Source organism: Helicoverpa zea, chromosome 6 (genome assembly GCF_022581195.2).
Source record: "Helicoverpa zea isolate HzStark_Cry1AcR chromosome 6, ilHelZeax1.1, whole genome shotgun sequence".
Classification (NCBI taxonomy): Eukaryota; Metazoa; Arthropoda; class Insecta; order Lepidoptera; family Noctuidae; genus Helicoverpa; species Helicoverpa zea.
The window spans coordinates 1,152,121-1,172,664 of record NC_061457.1 but is presented as its reverse complement, the minus strand read 5'-3'; the positions used below and the strand labels follow the sequence as shown (position 1 = coordinate 1,172,664).

The following is a 20,544-nucleotide window of genomic DNA, read 5'->3' as shown; positions in this document are numbered from 1 at the left end:
TGGTGATACTGTCAAACAGTGAAGGTTTAGAGCTTACCTGATGATGGAGACGTGAGAAAGTCGAGAGAACTCCTCAACAGTATGTTTTAGTTACGTCGTGTTTGGGCTTATATTAGTCGTATTGACGAGAACTTTTCACAAAAGTTATAAAAATAAAAACTTTTTACAAAAAAAAAAACAACTTCTAAAACAACAAGAAAACTGTTTATATGCATCGGTCTAGATCTCGGTGGTCAAATAAATATAGATGCATCCTCTAGACACCGACTTCTAGACCGATGCACCTAACATCTTTTTAATTTCTTTCTTGCTTTTGTTTTCTTGTTGCTTTTTTATATGTTTGAAGTTGGATTTGTTTGTAAAATGCTACAAAATAAAATAATGCCGACTTTATAAAACAAAGAAAGGGACAGAATTACACTTTTGTCAAGGCTCTAGAAACCAGGCGGAAAAAAACCTGAAACTGGGGCTCTTTAGGTGATTAATCCCTCAAAAATAAAAGATCCCATTCCTGCAATGGCTGCTTTAACCCAAGTTAGTAGTGAATTCTCATCACCTAAAATAAAATAAGCTCCAACACAAGGTTACGTTATAAATTGTAAAGGAGTTCCCATAACTATATCTGATCTTAGCTGTCGATCCCACAATGGCAGTCAAACCTATCTTTGTGGAAAGTCTTCGCCAATACGAATAAAATAAGCCCAAACACGTGGTAGTTGCAACATACCGTTCGGGAGTTCCCTTGACTCTCTGTAGTCTCCATAATCAAATCAGCTCCAAACCTTCAGTTTACCAGTACCCTCAAAAATACACTCACATGTCTGGTTATGACTCGATGCGTGCCTACAATATTCAAGAGTTGCCCTCGATTTCTCTGGGTTTCCAGATCCTCATCAGATCCTGGTCATCCGGATTGGCACCTTCCTTCTTTATGAAATGTCTTTACCAATAAAAACTAGCATTGCAACCTGTACAATCCTCTGAAACTGCTTGTCTTTTATATTTTTCAAACGATCCTGGACATTCGTCTCCATGGAATTTTAATAAAATATTTATATTCAAAGAAACGTCATACCATTCTCCACGATTTAAAACGACTTTGATTCATGTCCGCCACTTTTTACAAAGCGGGTCAGATATGCCCCATGACCTTTAAGACATAATTAGTTATTTTCAATCAGATTTCTGAATGATGACTATAAAATGTTGTATATAAATAACTTCAATAAAATAACTTTTACAAGGTACTGGCCTACTATTTTAGTTATATTATAAAATAAAAAATATTAACTATTTTGACTCTCACGAAATTACCATAACTATGTTTAAATTAACCAAAAACCATAACGATTGTTCTAAACTGAACGGTTGGCGCGAAACTCACTTTTTATCTATACAGCATTTGTACGGAACCCTCGGTGCGCGAGTCCGACTCGCACTTGGCCGGTTTATTATTACAAGCAATCAATGATGCGTTGATGTTTTTATGTTTATGCCGAGATTGACTTGTCTATCATTAATATTTATACGTGTATGTTCAAGTTGATATCGCAGTTTGCTAATAAATTGCCTAGGGCTCTATCATAACGTGTTTTGCTATCACTGACCAAAAGTGTGGGAGAAAGGTAGCAATTAGCCATATTATAGAATTTATCAAAAGAACCGTCAGAAATGTTGCTAATAAGATTATTATGCCTCTGTTACAGTAATTCTAGTTCAATTTAATTCAATATTTTATTGCACTCCATAAGTCTCACGAAGTTAGTTATCTATTTTCTTTAGTTAGTTATCTATTTTCTTTCTAAATAATATTCCAGCCCATTCAATAATTCTGAATACTCAGGTATAGTTTTAACACTTTCTCTGTGTCTACTATTGATTAGTTCCTAGGATAGCCAACACCAACTTTGTAGCTGTTAACATTCCATTAGATTCGCGGAAGGAACGGGTAAACACATCTTTATCAGAAGCATATCTTCGCTGCTACTCTGGTTGGGCACGTTTCACTCATTAGAACACCAACGAGGTCGCATAACGCGGTTTAAAAAGTTTAAATGTACGTGTGTTAAGATATGGCAATGCTATTCGCTGATACAGAGTTTGTTGTCTATGCTAATATAATAAAGAGAAAATATGTTTTTATTTGTACGTTGTTTTGCACGCTAAAAGCTATGAAACTATTGAACCGAATTGAGAAATTCTTTCACTGTTGGAAAGCTACACTCTTCCCGAGTAACATAGGTATATTTTAATACCGGCAAAGGCAGAAGTACCCACGGGTCGCGGGTGAAACCGCGGGAAAACGTCATAATTCATTAAAGTTTTCTTTTTTGTATCTATCACGTATTTTTTTATTTCTTTTTATATTGCCGTATGTTCTTTTATAGGCAATTTAGAACGTGAATAGGTACGTCTATGTCCTTAGTTTTATGGCTTATGTTTCTGCATTATTCAGTTTTCAATGATGTGATACATGCAGTATGAAGTATTTATAAAGCTCGACATTTCATATTTTTTAAACGCTTTTATTGATCTTACGGTTCAAAGGTTAAAGGGAGGCCATTTTTTTTCAATTTTCTAAGCGATTATTTCCGAAAATATTAACAATATCAAAAAAATGTTTTTAGTGAACTCGATACGAACGATGAATCACTCATTAGAGCAGTAAGGAAAAAATCACTCTCCATTTTACGTTTGGGTTAATTAGTACTTTTTATACAGGAATGAATTTTAAGCAGTGCGCAAAAAAATCTGGTGGTCCAGAATCATTAACAGAACATATCTGCATCATCAGTAAAAAAAATTTTTTCATTCTTTTGTCCGCCCTAAAATCAGCAAAGTATGGATACCAACTTTTCCTACGCGCGCCGAGCGGAGCTGCGGAGCTCCGTCAGTAAACCGGTTTCGCGTTGCCGCCGTGCATACTATGACGACTGTGACCGTAATATCGGTTACAAAATACACATCTTTCGATATGAATAACTTTTCTTTTTTGTACTAAAACACTACAAAATAAAAATATACGTATCTATAAAACTTATTTAACTATAAGTTGACAAAGTTTGCGCACTGGATAAAATTAATTCCTGTATATACTGCTAACAAATATCAGCTCTCTAGTGCTAACTTGAAATGGCGGACAGACCGACATACACGACGAAATTATAAAGATTCCTGGTTGAGAACGGATAAGGACTTTCTATGGACTGACAACACTTGAATAAAGAAGTGTAATGTATACCGAATTACTAGGTAATCAAGATTGTAATAAATTATAAGGGTCAATTCCCACTGAAAGAGCAGCGGCCGGCAGCGGCCGGCAGCGGCCGTAATTGCAAGGGATTGAGCGCGAGCGCGGCGGGCCGCGCGGCGCCGCGCGGCGCCGCACCGCGCCGCGCTCTTACATTTTCCGTGCTCTTACGGCCGCTGCCGGCCGCTGCTCTTTCAGTGGGAATTGACCCTAAGACGTCAGGAAGGTATATATTTTACGGCAATACCGCGATTCATTTTAACTTGTGTGCCAATGTCCGTATAGTCGGCGTGTGCGCATAATTAACTATTTTACGATCTTACTGTGTTTTGAGCCAAACTATTTAGCTGAAAATTTACGAGATGTATTAAATGTTAATTATAATTATTAATATCAGGATTCGGCTTGTGTTAGACCGTGAATTTCTATCACATTGCATATAGATTTCAGTTTCAGATTTTTCTATATTTGATTTGGGAAGCGAATGCCAATCTTTCGTAAATAAATCGATTCTATTTGCCGTGGATGATCCTTAACGTTCATAGGGAATTTCGGGTTTAATTTCATGTGACTATTACATTAAGAATGAATGCATTTACTGTAAAACGCAAGTGAACCTCATTATAGATATAATTCGCTGCCAAAGATTGTTATAACATAACACTTTAGAAGTCTCTCTTTGTTATTATTTTTCACTTCTTACTTAACGTTTATGTGAGGTTTAAATACATACCTAGAAGTGTAGCTTATAAGTATAGTTAAAATATTCTATTAATACTTAGTCGCTCTATTGCAGTTGTGCAAAGAGATTGCCATTTCTTTAAAGAAACCCGTGGCAATACCTACATAATATATTATTATCTATAGACAATGATGTAATGTCTAGACTCTAGACGGAATCGGCGGTGCTTTAATTACAAATACCAAGCCGGCATTAATTAGAATTACAATTATCGATAAGGGATGTTATTGCTTAAACGTTTTAAAATGGTTCCCAGGAATGTGTAATTATATTTTTTAAGTGTTTAAGTCGTTATCTTTAATAGGGACTGGGGCCGAAGAGCTGCTTAGAAAGTTCAAGGCTTTTGTATGATAAAAAGATATCAAGAGAATTTTATCTTCCTTTTCAGTAAAAATCATGGTGAAAAAATTAAAAATAAACTATGTTTCTATCAAAAAATCAATGTAAAATGTTGTTAAAGGCCCTCGAATAGTTAAAAACTTGTTCATAATTTCACTAAATGACGTAATATAGGAGAGTTGCCTATATTGTACCAGTTTACAAACTTCACAAGCTTTCACAAAAGCTATTTCACTTTAAAGGAATAAATTACTAGAAATAAAAAGGTTGTTCTATTAGCAATAATTTTGCATTAAAAGAAAATGAGGAATTTAAAAAATAAATATCAAAATTAAAGTTTTTAAAAAAGTCTCAGAAAGTACAATAAAATTTAGGAAACCGGTTTCCTTAATTGTACCGTAGGTTTCCTAAATTGTACTTCATGTTCTAAATGAGATTAAAGTGATTTTTATTAGGTAACTAAGAGTACAAACATGTTTATGAAATATATTATTCAAATAGATTTGAATATTAATTATGTAGTTAGTAAAATAAAATATGGAAAGTATTTGGAATGAAATTTTTATTTTTCAATTTTTTTTTCGAACAATCTAAGGCCTTTTTAAGTCATCTTTTGTCTTCTTATAATACTTTTTATCTTTTCCAGATATCTGAAAACATTTCAATCTAGTACCTACACGTAAATAGTTCATACACGTAAATTGTACCGGTACATTTTCTTGGTAGGTGCTAAGTGTGGTAACACCTGGTACAAATTATTCAACACTAACTTTTATTTTTGTGTGAGCCGGCATTATAACCTCGAAATGCTAAACATAAAACAATAGTCTCAAAAAAGGTCACTAATATGTCTATTTTCCAAAAACATTTATAACAGTTGCAGTGTACTTATCATTGCTACAAGAAATCCTTAGGTAAACACCCATAAAATAATATTAGAATGCCGCAAAACCTATTTTTCTTTACTACAATTTACTCTGCTGTGTTATCGAATCCAAAATGGCAGCGTTTGCGTCATTTTGGTAGTACTGCTTTTTAGTATTGCCAATTTAAAACTAAACATTACAGTTTAGTTGATTTTGAGGTGGTACAATTTACGAGCCGGTCCAATTTATGCAACTCGACCCTATGTTCTTTAAACTTACTAATTATCTACTTATTAAATTATGCTCATAATAGCTATAGAATATCTTTACTTTTGATACAGTTATGTCTATACAAATATTTACTGTATTTAACTCCCATTTACCCATGATAACAATGGCGCATGCGACTATGAATCAGTCAGAAAAGTTCTCACAAACAAAACTGAATATTACCTCTACAATGCTAACACACTTCACATTCTTGAAATTACTGGATTCTTCTGAGCATTGTTTTATGCTCTATTCTATTTTCACGTAAATGCATCGCGTGTTCGGACAGTAAAACCACCCCCGCTTTTGTTGGGTATCATTAAATTTGGCCACGTCAACGCGGGTATAAAATATGAAGAATTGGCTATATGTAAACGCAGAAGTGATCTTCATAATATTTTCTGAGAATTCTACAGTTGTATTGTAGATTTGGTTTGCTGCTTATAAAATCGCCTACCTTGCAGAGCTTGTTGGAACATTGTCATAATAATATACGTATATTTCCTAGGCTTTAGAGAGAACTATTCTATTTTTATCACAAAATTTTACACGAGATAATGAAACCAAAGTCACTGTAGTATAAACCCAGCAAAATAATAAAGCTGTACATAACACCGTCTTGCACAATATTGTTCAAACTATAAACAGACATCAAAGTTAGTTCATTTGTTTGTAAATAATTTGTCTCAGCACAATCTTATGTTTCCGCCAGTAACTACAGCTTCCGGTGGCATTTATGACAGTGACGTCATTTTACACGAATTATGACGTCGGTAAATACCTATAGATAAATCATAATACTAGCTAATGTTTGGCTAGAGATGAAGGTAAATGCAGAAGGTTAACTTTCAAATTAAATCAGTCACCACAGGCATTTAACAACTATAATATTTAAGGAAACCAAAACTTACACAAATATCTTTGGGGTAATAATATACCCTGTATTAGTTTATTTTAAATATTAAGATTTGTAAATACTTAGATACACTCTCAACTGCATTTGGACTATAGTAACTCTTTCAAGTATTTTTCCTTAAATACAGTAAAAATATTCTGTAAGATCTAACTAACCTTTTGAATATATCCTTTGCGCAGTCGCAGTCAGATTTTACTGTCGCATAGTTTACGCTCCACATATGGACCGAACAGCAAGCTCTGTCTTACGATTATTTACGTGTTTTATTGCTACTCTGATGCTTACGTTCTTTACGTCTATCGTTAGTTATGATGACAGCAGAAAACAAGATATTATCACCACGTGATTTCTATAGATAACTGTATCGGTTTCCGTAAATTTTAAGTTTCAGCGATACGAATGATAGACGAATGAGGATGATTCTTGCACGAACTCAAGGAAATGTTTGAATTTCAAAGATGTAGAGAGCATAACTCTTAGCAGGGATAAGACAAATTGATTGGGATCCATGATGGTTGATGCTCATAAATGATGACTGTATTGCCGTTTGGTATAACCATAAGTGGTGCAAATATATAAATATAAGTGTATTTCTATGTTTATTCACAATAACTACTCCTACTACAACCTACATGAAACAATATGGCGTCATCTGTCTCGTGTCTTTCTATTCTTATAGTTTATCAATTCTAGGATTTTTTAAGCTTATCAATATTTATCTTACATTACTCTTCTTTATCAAGGTGTGACTTGTAAAATTTTATCAGTAGCCGCGTGAAGTCTGGATACCAGTGCGGTTAGTGCCTTAGTACATTACAAATTTTTAGGTTTATCTTAAAAAATATATGAAGACGGCGAAAAATAATTAGGATACCTACTTTGTCATGATCATATTATATTTTTACATTAAAACATAACTTCAGACCGTTATAGGTATGCATATTTTAAGACTACCTGCCTACCTGAAGTGTAGAGATAAATAATGTCGGGACATAAATAATGTCGGGACACCTTTTCACACACGGTTGGTTAGCCCCATGGTAAGTTATTAATTAACTTGTGTTATGGGTGCTAACACAACTGATAAACTACATATAGCTACACATATACATATTTATAAATACATATTGTAACACCCAGACCACGATCAACAAGCATGCTCATCACACAAATGTCGACCGAACCGGGAATCGAACCCGGGACCTCAGATTCGGCAGTCCGGCTTGGTGACCATTGCGCCATAGAGGTCGTCAAAAGAGATGATAAAACGTAAGATATCAACATAGTAACCGTCGTTTAATGGAGCAAAGTTATAATTACAAAAGACTACAATAATTACATAGGAAGTGTTACAAAAAGTGCAGTAGTTTCAAGTGTGTCTATAGTTTTTATAGATGGCGATAAAGACGAGGTGGAAGTACCTCGAAGTACCTCTCTCAGTCACTTGTCCTGACCTGACCTTTGCCCGACTCGTCTTTATAGTAGGGTTGTCAAAAATATACAGGCAAATAACTGGGAATTCGTAGAATAATTTAAATGAATTAAACATGTAGAAGGTGCAACTACCGTAAAATCGACGTTTTGTATTTTTATTTGTCAATAATAACTGTAGGTACACGTTTCACCAAAAGTATGTAAACAACTTCCAAAGGAAACACTTGAACAGGGAAATTGTAAATTGCACTAAATTGCGGACTAGGCGTGAAGTAATTGGAGAATTAAGACTGATAAGCCGATATGTATTTTTTGTAACACGCTCTACTTTACTTAAGAACAAAAAACTGACAGCGCACTTAATAATAAAACTTCTTAATAGGCACGTTTGAACTCACAATACGAAGCATTTATAATCTCGATTCAAAGTCGACAACCCTATACGTTCATTACACTCACGGTCACATAATCGTAGCAAGATTTTTTACCACGATCAACGAAGCATTGTCGAGTCGCTCCAACCATCAGTTGTTCGTCTAAAGGAATAACTAGCAGTTTCATTTGCATCAACCAATTATGCAGGCTCACGCTTGTTTCTATTGCATGCTATTAATGTTTTATGACCATAACGAATAATTTTATGAAATCGAAAGTTATTGTTTATTCAGGCAAAATGAACATTTTATTGTGGTTTGTTCGTGTGACGATTTTTTGCAATTAATTTAACTGTTGAAAATTATCGTGATAGAATTTTGTATATTATTTGCCTTTCGATTTTTCAAGAGTTATTGTTTCTGATTCAGCTTGATTTTAATAGTTTTTACCATTCAAGGGGCTATTCTAGCTGAACTCTGCGGTTCTCAACCTAGCCCAGCTGAAAGTAGTACCATGGTTTTTACCAAAGAAACAAATAGGTAATACCAGAAACTTTGTTAAAAGAACTTACTAATAACATTACAACAACGTAAACGGTATTCACAGACTAGTTTGATTTATATCTCCAGTTTCTTCAGTACAAAAACTACGATAAATTAATTAGTCGGATGCGACAGTTTTTTGCACCCGCAGTGTGCAGTCATGCGCCTAGATGCTCAGTCTTCGGCCGCAGTAATGTGCACTTTCCTTCTGTAAAACATACGTTTTTCTTGTCAACTTTCAGCGCGTTGGATAACTTCATATGTGATTAAAAGATAATATGAGCGTATTTATTATACACAATGTAATATGTTTTTGACACGCTTATTTCGAATATTATAGGCAATGAAAAATACCTTTAGAAGAGGCCTCGGCCTCTCGAGGAGTGAGTGGGTTCGATTCCAGATCAAATATAACTTTATTATTTTATTTTAAAGTGTAGAGTGTATTTTGGATACCAATGACAGAGTAAGGGTGAAGGAAGTCTAAAATTGCCAATAGTTCTTGAGCAAGCGGTTTGCTCAACGCTCATTCTCTGTATGATACGAGATCTGTGCCCTGTAGACACAATACTGTGTACAATAGAAGGGCTGACGATGATGACAGCATAACCCGTCCTGAATAGGAGTTCAAAAAACAATATTATGATTATTTGATGTAAAGCTCCGTTATACAAACAAAACATATCCATTCAACTGATCTAAACCAATATATATCGCCTTAGAGAAACCTTTGAACTGTCGTTTATATCGTAAAGATCAATGATTTAAATAATGGCGTCTTAAGTGGCGTTTGATGCAACGTAGTGCGCGCATGTATGATTTGATGATATAGACAAGTAATTATCCTATCAGGTGATAGCATGATAATTTGGGTGTTGATCATTCGTTAATTAGTTTAGAAGCAAGTTTTCGTGAAGATAAGGTGAAAGTATCGTGCTTGGTGTTGTAACTGCACTAATTGTAAAGGGACAACGTTTCCCTTGAAATCCAATCAAACCGAGATGAATGTCTTCCGTTTTAAGAAATCGTAATGATCTTTGATTTTTATTGCTGATTCCGTTGAATTTCTGCGAAACAGCCGTTGTTTTTTATGAAGTGCGGTATGTGGTAGTAAAACGTCATTTATTTATAACTGTTTTTGGAAAACAAAAAATATATGGTCATAATATGAAGGTTAAAATATGCAAGTACACTAAATATAAAGTTCAAGGTCACTTATTAAAGTGTTCCTAAGCCAGACTTAAATCTAGGAGCGGACATTTACAGGCAAATGTGATGATTATATCTACCAAATTAGACCTTCGCGTGCTCAAAGATATTACAGGAAGGTACTAGTTTATGATTTGCATAACTAATAAAACTATTATAACGCTAGCTTTAAAGATAATGACATTAAATTAATTAAAAATGTTATGTAGCGCCCCGTTATGGGTTCAATTATAGCGTAAGTGTGGTTCAAAATGTTTCTCATGAGAACTTGAAATAATGCCTCTGGCTTTGAGCTTTCTCTTGAGAATAATTTATGGAGATGGAATTGTATTGAGAGTGTGATTAAATCATAACATAAAAAAATCATAACATGTTGTCAAGGCTTATTGGCAGTTATTTGCTGCTATATTTTATTTCGGTCAGTTTAGAAAAAAACTCAGTTTGGTATCCATTATGATTCTTCTATTATATTTTATTCTAATAGGATAACAATTCTTATAGATTACGTCATTATTACCATTTTACCCAGCGACACCACTCAATCAAACCGATCTCATTACGGAAGACCATAATAGACTCGAATACAATAATATTTTTTATTACCGCATTACCGTTGTGTTTAAAACTCTTTTAATGCTAATAGTAAATAGCGTGCGCACAATACCTCGTATTTCACAGGGAAGTGAATTTTCCGTGAGAAGCCGAGGCATTATGGTTTGTGTGATCGTACCAGTGCGCCTTCCTCGGTAATTAAGTGAAAGGAGGTATGTCGTTATTGTCTATCGTCGAACAAAGTGCCCGTACTCGCCTTATCTTTGGTAATAAGTCGCGATATGTCTTCAGTTTTTCATTGTTAATTGGAGATCTCATCGGTACAAAGCAGTTGATTCACATGAAATTCTCGTGTGATATGAAGTGGGGAAAAAAGTTTTTATTGTTTTTAGACTGGTTCCGATTGCATTTTGTAAATAACGACCGTGCACTGTTTAAATACTCGGTAGCAAATTAAATTGAATGATTTATTTCTCACGTTATTGATGGGAAGTTCAGAAACGTCGATCATTAATTGTTTCCTTAACATTTACAGCCGGATCAAAAGAATCCCTAATTAAATAAACAAACAATGGAATACTAAAGACATTTGGAATGTACCAGAGTTAAAAATAGGGCTCTTTGCGGCACACCAGAGATCGTTCAGCTTAACGACCTAATTACTTTCGGACACCTTGAACGAATTCATTTGATTCGCTTTGATATTGGAAAACAACTGAAAAACATCCCACCAATGTCATCCCGTGTGCCAAATGGTCAGTTGATTTTGGCTCAATTAAATATTTAGCATGAGTGTCCTTGATTGCGAAGGTAGGTAAATATTTATGGGCGCTCATTCTCGGGACTTCATTAACAGATACCAATGGTCTACGATGCCGTGTGAAAAGATTTATACGACTAGTGACGTTCGAGTATTAAATGTAGAGCCAGAACTAAATTATGCGAGATTTTTTACTTTATGCGTACTTTGGTTTCATATACCTACATGAAACCAAAGCCATTTATCACAAACACCATACTTGTTCTATGACGGAGCACCTTTTTATCTCAGGCACATTCACAACAAAACGAAAAGGAAACAGGAAAGGCGTGAAACTGAAGTTTTCATCATCACAGTCTTTATGAAGGCTGCAAATTCATGTTCTTATGCTGAACTCATGCATAGGTGCATTCATGATTTATATATTTTTTCTTTCTTTCGCTTATTTTGATAATGATGATTCATAAGATTTTTGCCCGATATGAGTGCATGTCACTTGTTTGTAATAGAGATAAAATATTTATTTTGAGTTTCATAAATGATAATACAGTGCTGACGTAAACAGTTTACCCACTGGTTTGCACAACTTTATAAAATCTTCAGTTTATATAGCTCAATTATCTCCTTTTAATTTACTATTGTTACATTAGTAGAATGATATAATTGAACCATCACATGTCGGGTTTTTTTCCGAGATACTGATAAAGATGTATTAATGCAATTGTTACGTATTTGTCAAATGATTATGATGTTAATTGCAAGTCCTGCTAAGTTCCAGTTTAGTTCACACATAAACGACGGTTTTATTAAAACAACTGTTTACGATAAATGACGTTCAACATTTTAAACCAAACATTACTGTTGTTTTCAGAAAACTGATTTAAAATCATTTTTTGTGGCGTTAAACTTCGGCCTTTATCATGTACCAAATAAATGCATTCAAATTAAGTAAAAGACTATTTAAATGAAGATAACTTTATCAAATTATTAGAATCGCAAAATGTTGTTATGATGAAGTGGTTTTACCACTGATAGACTGTATCTATTCCCGCTGTGACGTAGCCAATACTTATTCAGCGCAAATACCCCATAAAAGTGTGGCTCTAGTGAGCAATGCATTGCACCAAATACGCTTAGAAAATTATGCAGTAAACCAACTCTGCTAGACATTTTCCGTCTTACCACAAAAACTTTTAAAAGTCAGTTTAACACTTGTCTAAAAAATGACAGATTATGACGTTGAAATAAGGTCCATTTTGCAGCCACACTTTTTTTAGACAAGTGTTTGACACGTGTTTAAGTTTTTGTAGTAAGACCATTAGAGTGGTATGGTGTACTAAGTCAGGTGTAGTATGTAAGGAATAAACTTAAGTTTATTTTACGTTTTTTTTTCATTTGTTCAATAATATGTAATACAATTGCCAAATAAATACTTATTGGGTACGTATTTGTATACATTTGATCTCGGGTAAAAATGTTGTGAGTACAATCCATCGCCTGCTCTTAGCTTAAGTACAGTATGTACTTACTCATGATCCACTTTACCTTATTTTTGATAGGGAATTTATCGTTGATAGCGCTATTTACCAGAATTGATTCCTATAAAATTTGTATATACTTTGAAATTTTATTTACCTTATAACAAAATACGGTAAATCTTACTTAATGCAGCTGAATACCCAATCTGGTTTATTATATGCGCTTCTCTATAGTTGTGTAATAGCCATGGAACTTCTTGAAATATTTATTTCTGTTCTTTAGCTACATCCCATAAGTACTCCTAAGTACATTTCATAGGCTCGCCCTCACTCAATTGCTATTAGTTCGTTTGTTTGTCACATTTGTTACTGTAATTGACTGGCCGATATTGATCTGTGTTGTTTTACGAATGAATGTTTGAATGGAACGCAACCTTTAAATGCACTGATACCTATTGGCTATCTTATGACTGTTTACTAATTTGTATTTTCAGTATTATTACAACAATAACTCCTAACGTATGAGAATTTCCTCAAAAATTACACCTATTGTTATATTATATTTTAAAAGGGCACAATTTGGAACATTAGTGAAGACTTGTGAAAATAACAGACCTATGTAGATAGTGATACATACCCGATGTTAATGAAAATTTGATTATCAACTAGTCACGGTTTGAAGGCGTGAAAACTGTGACGATTCAATGTAACTGTAGTTCTTGTTATTTATAAATATTCGTCTTCGAAAAGATACGTACTGTAACAATAGCGCACCTATTTTGGCATGTGTCATAGCAGGCGAGCCTATTGCATAAGTCTAGGTTCGTATATCATATGACATTTTTAACACATAGTTTAAACACATTGTACGACAACTTAATTGAATCTACCACATTATTTTAATTACATGATTATGTAGCGGTACTGTGATGTAGCGGTACTACAACTGATAACACCGCCATCTACACATTCCAAAATGCAACTATCCTGCATCGCACATGCAGTGTTCGCGTGCACAGTAGTACACATAGATTACCCCGACAACAACTGTCGGGCAGTAGCCCGCCGGGCAAAAACACCTGTCCGGTCAGAAGATCCTCCCTTTAGTGCGAGGTATGATGAGCTTTACTCTCTGCTCTCATACCTCCACAATTATTATAATTTGATCTCTCAATAAAACCTTAATTTATTGCCCTATTGTAGATACAACTAAGATGTTTTTTATATACATAGTTTCTTTAACTGTGGCATTCAATTTATACAAGTTCCGCAAGCGTAAGGTTTTGTCATCTCATTGTTATTCAGATCAAAGGAAGTCCTTGTCCGAAAGTGTATCGTCTCTGAATGTCTATTAGTCACTAGAAATGTTACGTATAAGTTCAATTTGACAGCACTAAATAAATCGACCTGGCTCTTTCATGGTTAGTAAGAAATCACCAAAAAGCTAAATAGAAATATAGCTATATTACCTATAGAAAAACTGATTAAAGAATGATGATGATGATTATAGAATTTCTTATGTGTATGTAAAAATAATATAATTTTCGTAGTATGATGGATTAAAAAAAAATTGTTCACGCACTGTTCGCGAACAAGAAATGTGTACGATTCGGCGGCAGTTCACAGCTAGCATGTGTTCACACACAAAGGTTGCCATTTCGCAGACCGTCAAGAAATGTTCGCACACAATTTGTTATTGCTTGCCATAACTTACAGCGAATAGACCAGAAGAATCTATTGTGGGTGTCACAGTGTCCGCTCACAAGTGGAATATCGCCATAAGAACTTTTTTGCAGGATTGTTTTGATAAAAAGAGATAAAATAACAACTTCATCTGTTTCCAAATTATAGCAATGTTATAGTATATTAATGTTAATTATTGTAGTATGTGCGTAATTTAGTGGTAGATCATAATTAATCTCCTAGATAGATTCATGTCACGTATACATATGTATACGCTAGAACATGTATGCAGTTGATTTGAATTATTTAATTTGCATCATTGCCTGAGTGCAACGCATACCTATTAATTACGTTTATGGTGAAAATAAATGGCCATTTACGTAGTTAATGATAATTTGTATGCAAATAAAACTGAAAGTAGAATTGTAGCGCCAGCTTTCAAGTAGAGAGAAAAGAAAAAATCGTATTTACTGGAAACTTATCGATGTTTTTACATCAGGATTGATCCTAACAAGCAATCTTTTGGAAATACCCATTGACTCTTCAGTTATAAGATCCTATAGCGGACCTATTTAAAAAAAATCTTTGACATTAACTTTGAATCTTGGCTACGGGTACCTACTAACTGTGTTGGTTAAAAGAATACTTTAGGACAGTTTTGTGCCGTCAAAAAATAACAATTTCACACACCGTCTACCGGGTAATTAATTAAATGGCGCTATGCCAGACCGTTAATTACGTACATTTAGTTATTACGTATATTTTTGATAATTACACGTGTGCGTAGGATGGGTACAAACATCTTCTAATACCTGTATATCAACAAGATTCCATTCAAAATACCCAAAGGGAATAGTCAACAATACCTTGATTACTCACAATCGCATTAAACTCTAAACAATTATGACAGTTTTTGGAAATGTGTTTATAGCAAATACTTTCATCTGAAACATAGATGCTGATTGTGACGTCATCCCAGGTAAATAGTTCTCGAGGTGAACTGACTCACGGTAGACACTGATAAGGCACGCTATGATGCTCTTATCATTTGCACATTGTACAGATCTCATGTTTTTTATATTCGTCTTATTTTTTATTTGTTCTAGATAAAGTTGTCGGATGTTTTTTGTCATATTGATGAGTTTAAACCTTTATTTTCAAGTGTCGTTGTTTACGTCTAATTCCAGAAGAATTGTGGATAGTAAGCAACGCCATCTGCAACGCATACATTGCACACTACAAAGAAAGTATTTTGTTGACTGAAGGAAACAGTATGTAAATCTAAACTGAATCGATATCAGAATATTCAGCATTGATCATATACTACACTCATCTCTTATAGCACTCTAGTATAATGTTACCAGAATATTTCATGCGCTAAGTGGTCCGATTAAAATAGTATATTTAGAAGTCACCTGCAAGGCTTGGTGACTAAGCTGATAATAAACAAATTAGAGGGAATTTACCTATGCAGCGATTATACCAGATAAAAAATAAAAGACAACAAAACCGTTTGTAGTTTCTTTGTTATATAAAATAACTGGTGCAGTTTTTATCACATAGGCATTTTATAATAGCGTCAAAAAAATCACCATCATTCAATTTACTACAAAAAATGTTCCCTTGACACGGATTTACTATTGATCATAAGAAGTCTTGACCTTTATTGGGATAGTTTTTTTATCAAATGACCAGCCTAATGGTTGATGACGCATTCAGATCATTTCTACCAATTAATTGGTGCTTATCACGCTACTGGAATTAGCAGGTACCATGTGAAATGAGGCTGTACAAAGTGTACAATGTATAATGCATTTTAAAGTTATAAAGATAAGGCTTATTTTGGTTTGGTTAGCTCGTTTTGTTATTTGTATTTTGGTTTCGCTTTTATCTTTAGTGCGGAAACTGTAGGTAAGGCTAATGACTCTTTTACGGTTATCTGCGGTTTTTGAAATTGTCCAGTAAAATATTTTAAATTCAGTTCCTTTATGTATTCGTTCATTTGGTACGACTCGGGAAGTCGGAAAAACAAGTAAATAGTACATGCCGAAGCTTCCATTTTAATTACAAATAAAAACTGTCCACTACCAAATTACGAATACAGACGGATAACAACCTACCCTTATTGTACAAAAATTAAGGCCAATTAAATCATGATCCCTTGACATCTGAACTGCCACTCAAAAAGGTTAACTATTCACATTAATGACACTCTTTAATCTTTTCAGACGAAACTGCCAAACAAGCGAATACAGGCACGGGCGAGGAAGTTTGAACCTTAGTTCCTACCGCATAGAGACTTAAATGGGTCTATAAGATGAGCTGGCACAAAGGACTATTCATCATTCGCGCTCAAATCACTTAAAGCAATGAAGGTGAGAGAACATTTTTTTGTAATTTATTATAATACTACCGCTTGACCGCAGCGTCGCTTACGCAGAAAGCTATTATCTTTGAAGGAAAAATGTGATTATTTACTCATTATGCTATCAACGAGTTATCAAGAAATTCAATCAAAATCGTATCATGATATGGGGGAAAGTCGTTTTTCCTCCTGACTGGTAATATGTGACAAGCAGTCACTAACCTGAATGATAATATGGCGCCATTAGTAAATGAGGTGCTCAATCGTTTATCGACAAACGCCTAGCTTATCAGATGTGGTCGAAAAATATGATTGACATAGAGACAGTCTCCTGTGCTGCCCATTTACTGAACAATGCGAGTATGCAAGACAAATTGGCCTGTAAAAAAATTTGGTAATTTGGACCATCTCAATGTTAGTCATATCAATAGAATACACAGAAGATTTATTGTGGTCTATAAATAAAACGAATCCTATATGACATTGGTGCAAACCTTATTTACTTATTTCTAAAACTTGGTCTCTAATAAAGAGATCTCCCATTTGATTTAAAAACTGAAAACTTAAGTGTTTAAAAATGAACATAAAATTGTAGTCATCAATTTAAATATCACATGTACAGTAAATCAGAATAAACAAACAAACAATTAAAAATAACAGTAGTTTAAACTGAACCTCGCTTTCGTGATTAAGGTCACGAGAATTAAGTAACAATTACGTAGTATGTTTTTTTGTTTTACCACAAATTTAATTCAATCTCACACTGAATGTTTGTGGAGTATTCGTCATGATTTCGCTAATGGATGAAGGCTACCGGAATGCTATAAAATGTTGATGTTTTACTGGACTTTTTATCACAATTGTCATGAAACTTTTAATATACGAAGGAACGACAAGGAAGGTGATGAAGAAGTAGAAGGAAGCATTCGAAATGAATAAATACGTTGCTTTATTAAAATCAAGGACAAACATTTTGATTATTTTTATCGTAAGACCTAATTTATGAAAAGAATGCTAATAAAAAAATATTTCGGTCTAACAACGCTGATAATTTACTTGTGGTATTTATAACAACAATTGAATATTCAATGATTATAATAGGATATAATTAATAAGAAAAATCTCTGCTGATAAAATATTATTTGCTTGCTGAAGTTGAGAATGCCCTAGTTTTTAAAGCGCTACATATTTTTATAAATTTTCTCTTACTTTTACTCTTACTCATAGTTTTAGAAAATGTCTTATGTTTATCAATGAGATTATTTTCAAGTATTGTAAAAATACACATGAGCCTCCAAAACGCAGGGTACGTTTTTCCGCCTACTCTACGCCAGTACCTTTTCAATTCTTATTTACCTGTCTGTCAGTTTACTTAGGGCGAGGCTCCCATTAGGTGCATGTGGGTGATTAGAATCACCGTGCCCTTGTATATCGAAATTCTATTTACCTGATACTCAATTTTGTAGTTCATTTCAACTTTTCAACAAGCTTTAGGTATCATCCATATTTCTTATTATAAATGCGACACTAACTTTGTTTGTTTGTCGGGCTTTCACGACAAAATTACTGACCCGATTTGAGTGGTAGTCCCTAACCCGAAAGAAAATAAGCAACGTTTTATTCGGATGTGGGAAGTAGCTAGTTTTTTTGGGACGCTAATTAGTAGAGTTGGTAGCGGACATCAGTTAGGTTGATACGAAGAGGAAGCCTAAAAGGAATACCTAAAAAGATAAACTTCAACGCCTACGTAATACGAAGATTACAATGATAGGTAGGTACTTTGAAACTTCATACGAACATTGGTTCCAGGTAATTTAGCAACGAATTTTACGCAATCAGCTGAGGTGTGATAGGTATATCAGTAATAGTGTTGAGTGCCTTATTGTCGAAATTATCTCCTGATAATGTTCACGCTCAGATAAGATTAATATCAACAATCCCAAATCACGAACATCCCAAATCATTTGTAGGTATACAAGGAAAACGATTTTCCTGAATTCTTGTTTAGTTTTAGGAAATCAACAACAGATTTTAATTTCTACTTAGGGAAGGCCTTACACTTACCTGTTATTTTCATTAATATAAACTATAAAGTTGTTATGATAGTAGGGTTATATTAAAGCATAAATATGCGGTTCACTTAAAATTTCCTTTTTCGTTACATTTCAGATGGTCCAAGCTCATCGAATACCCACCTTAGCCACTCTAATACTCCTGTTGTTGCTACAACCTGCATTCGAAGCAAAGAAATCCAAGAGAAAAGTATTATGTCCAATAGGATTCCAGGTAGCTTACTCCAACATCAAAGGAGAACCGTACTGCTACCGACTGAAAGGCCCCGAAAAATTTGCACACAAATATGTAGGGTGCACCGGCAACCTATACACTTCTAAACTGTACAACAGTTTAAATCTTACAAAGTCTGAATTAGTATTATGGACGGAGTACAAATCATTGTACCCTGGAGGGCCCTTCATCGACTTTTCCTTCACTAAAACGACAGGGTCTCTCTTAGAATCTACCTATGAAGTAGTCAACCCACAAAAGGGTATTGAAGAAGAACTATGTGTAGTTATAGATCCTGTAAATAATTACACCGCCTCAAGATGCGATGAACTGCATTATAGGTACTGTCTTGTAGAGCCATACGTAGATGCAGAATCTATGTCAACAGACGGGTGTGAAGATTTCAAAGGCTCTTTGAGGTTTTGGGCTCCTAAAGCGACGTGCTTGTCACCAGCAACTGCTGTCGGAGGTGGGGCGGTAAGAGCGACATGGTTCCAATCAAAGGAAATATGCGAAAAAAAAGGAGGTTCAGTCTTATACAACGGCTGGAGATACTCAAATAATCCGCTATTGCACATTTCTGGCTCGTTTCCTGTTTATCCCCTGGGTATTACGTACGACCCTCAGCGTAAAAGTCAGATCGTCAATGAAGAGGCTACGGTGAGTTGCATTTTTTTACGATCGTGTTTATTTCATGTCCATCAGTGTTACATTGTCTTTGATGTTAAAACGTCTTTAAAAGCATTCTTAAGAATTTCTGAAAATAGTTTTGAAACAAACATAAGTTTTCGTGATTTGTAAGTGCTAAATGATTGAAGTGTGAAATGTTTCTTTTCATATCAGATTATTTGTACATGTTATTCATATTTCTAATGTTCATGTCAATCTATACTAAAGAGTGTTGTCTATATTCTGTGGTATCAAATTTTGAATCATTTATTATTCATGTTAGTGACAAATCAACCGCTGCTTTTGTTGTTTTAGAATGTTTTGTTTTTATTAGCTATTGGACTGTGGTGGCTGGTTTCCATTAGTATCTCCTTACATCAATCACAGCCCTTTTGAGCTCGAAACCTGGGGCTGTTGTAGGTATGACTCCAGTAATCCAGATTCATGCGGTCGCGATTCGTTGCGAAGCTCACCACCCGTATTCCGGGACATTTGGGTGCTGGTGCGAACTTTTCACTTGTTTCATGTGTATCTAGAGTTACTAATGACTGCATGAATGACATTTAGAGTAGCATTATTTACATATAAGTCTAAAATACATTGCTTAGCTTTTAACCAGTAAGGAGTTGTGTCTAGGCTTTCATTGTTGTATTATTTAGCTATTGAAGTTCAATTTTTGCAGCTGGTCCAGATGTTTGGATTCTGTTTACAGTTTTGAAATATTTATTATAATAAAAATTACAAAAAAACAACGTCTGAAATTGGGCTTCAATCTGAATCAGTCGTATCTTATTTATGTTCGTATATG

The 20,544-nt window shown here is 34.4% G+C and overlaps 1 protein-coding gene across 1 annotated transcript in view; it reads left to right on the top strand.

The window, feature by feature from the left end:
• Positions 1 to 20,544, top strand: part of LOC124631320 — a 38,820-nt gene that overhangs the window by 8,782 nt on the left and 9,494 nt on the right. Inside the window, exons 2-3 of the mRNA XM_047165659.1 lie at positions 16,645 to 16,791; positions 18,951 to 19,727. Of these exons, the coding sequence (XP_047021615.1) occupies positions 16,786 to 16,791; positions 18,951 to 19,727 (783 nt within the window). The 5' untranslated portion in view covers positions 16,645 to 16,785. The remainder of the gene's footprint in view (positions 1 to 16,644; positions 16,792 to 18,950; positions 19,728 to 20,544) is intronic.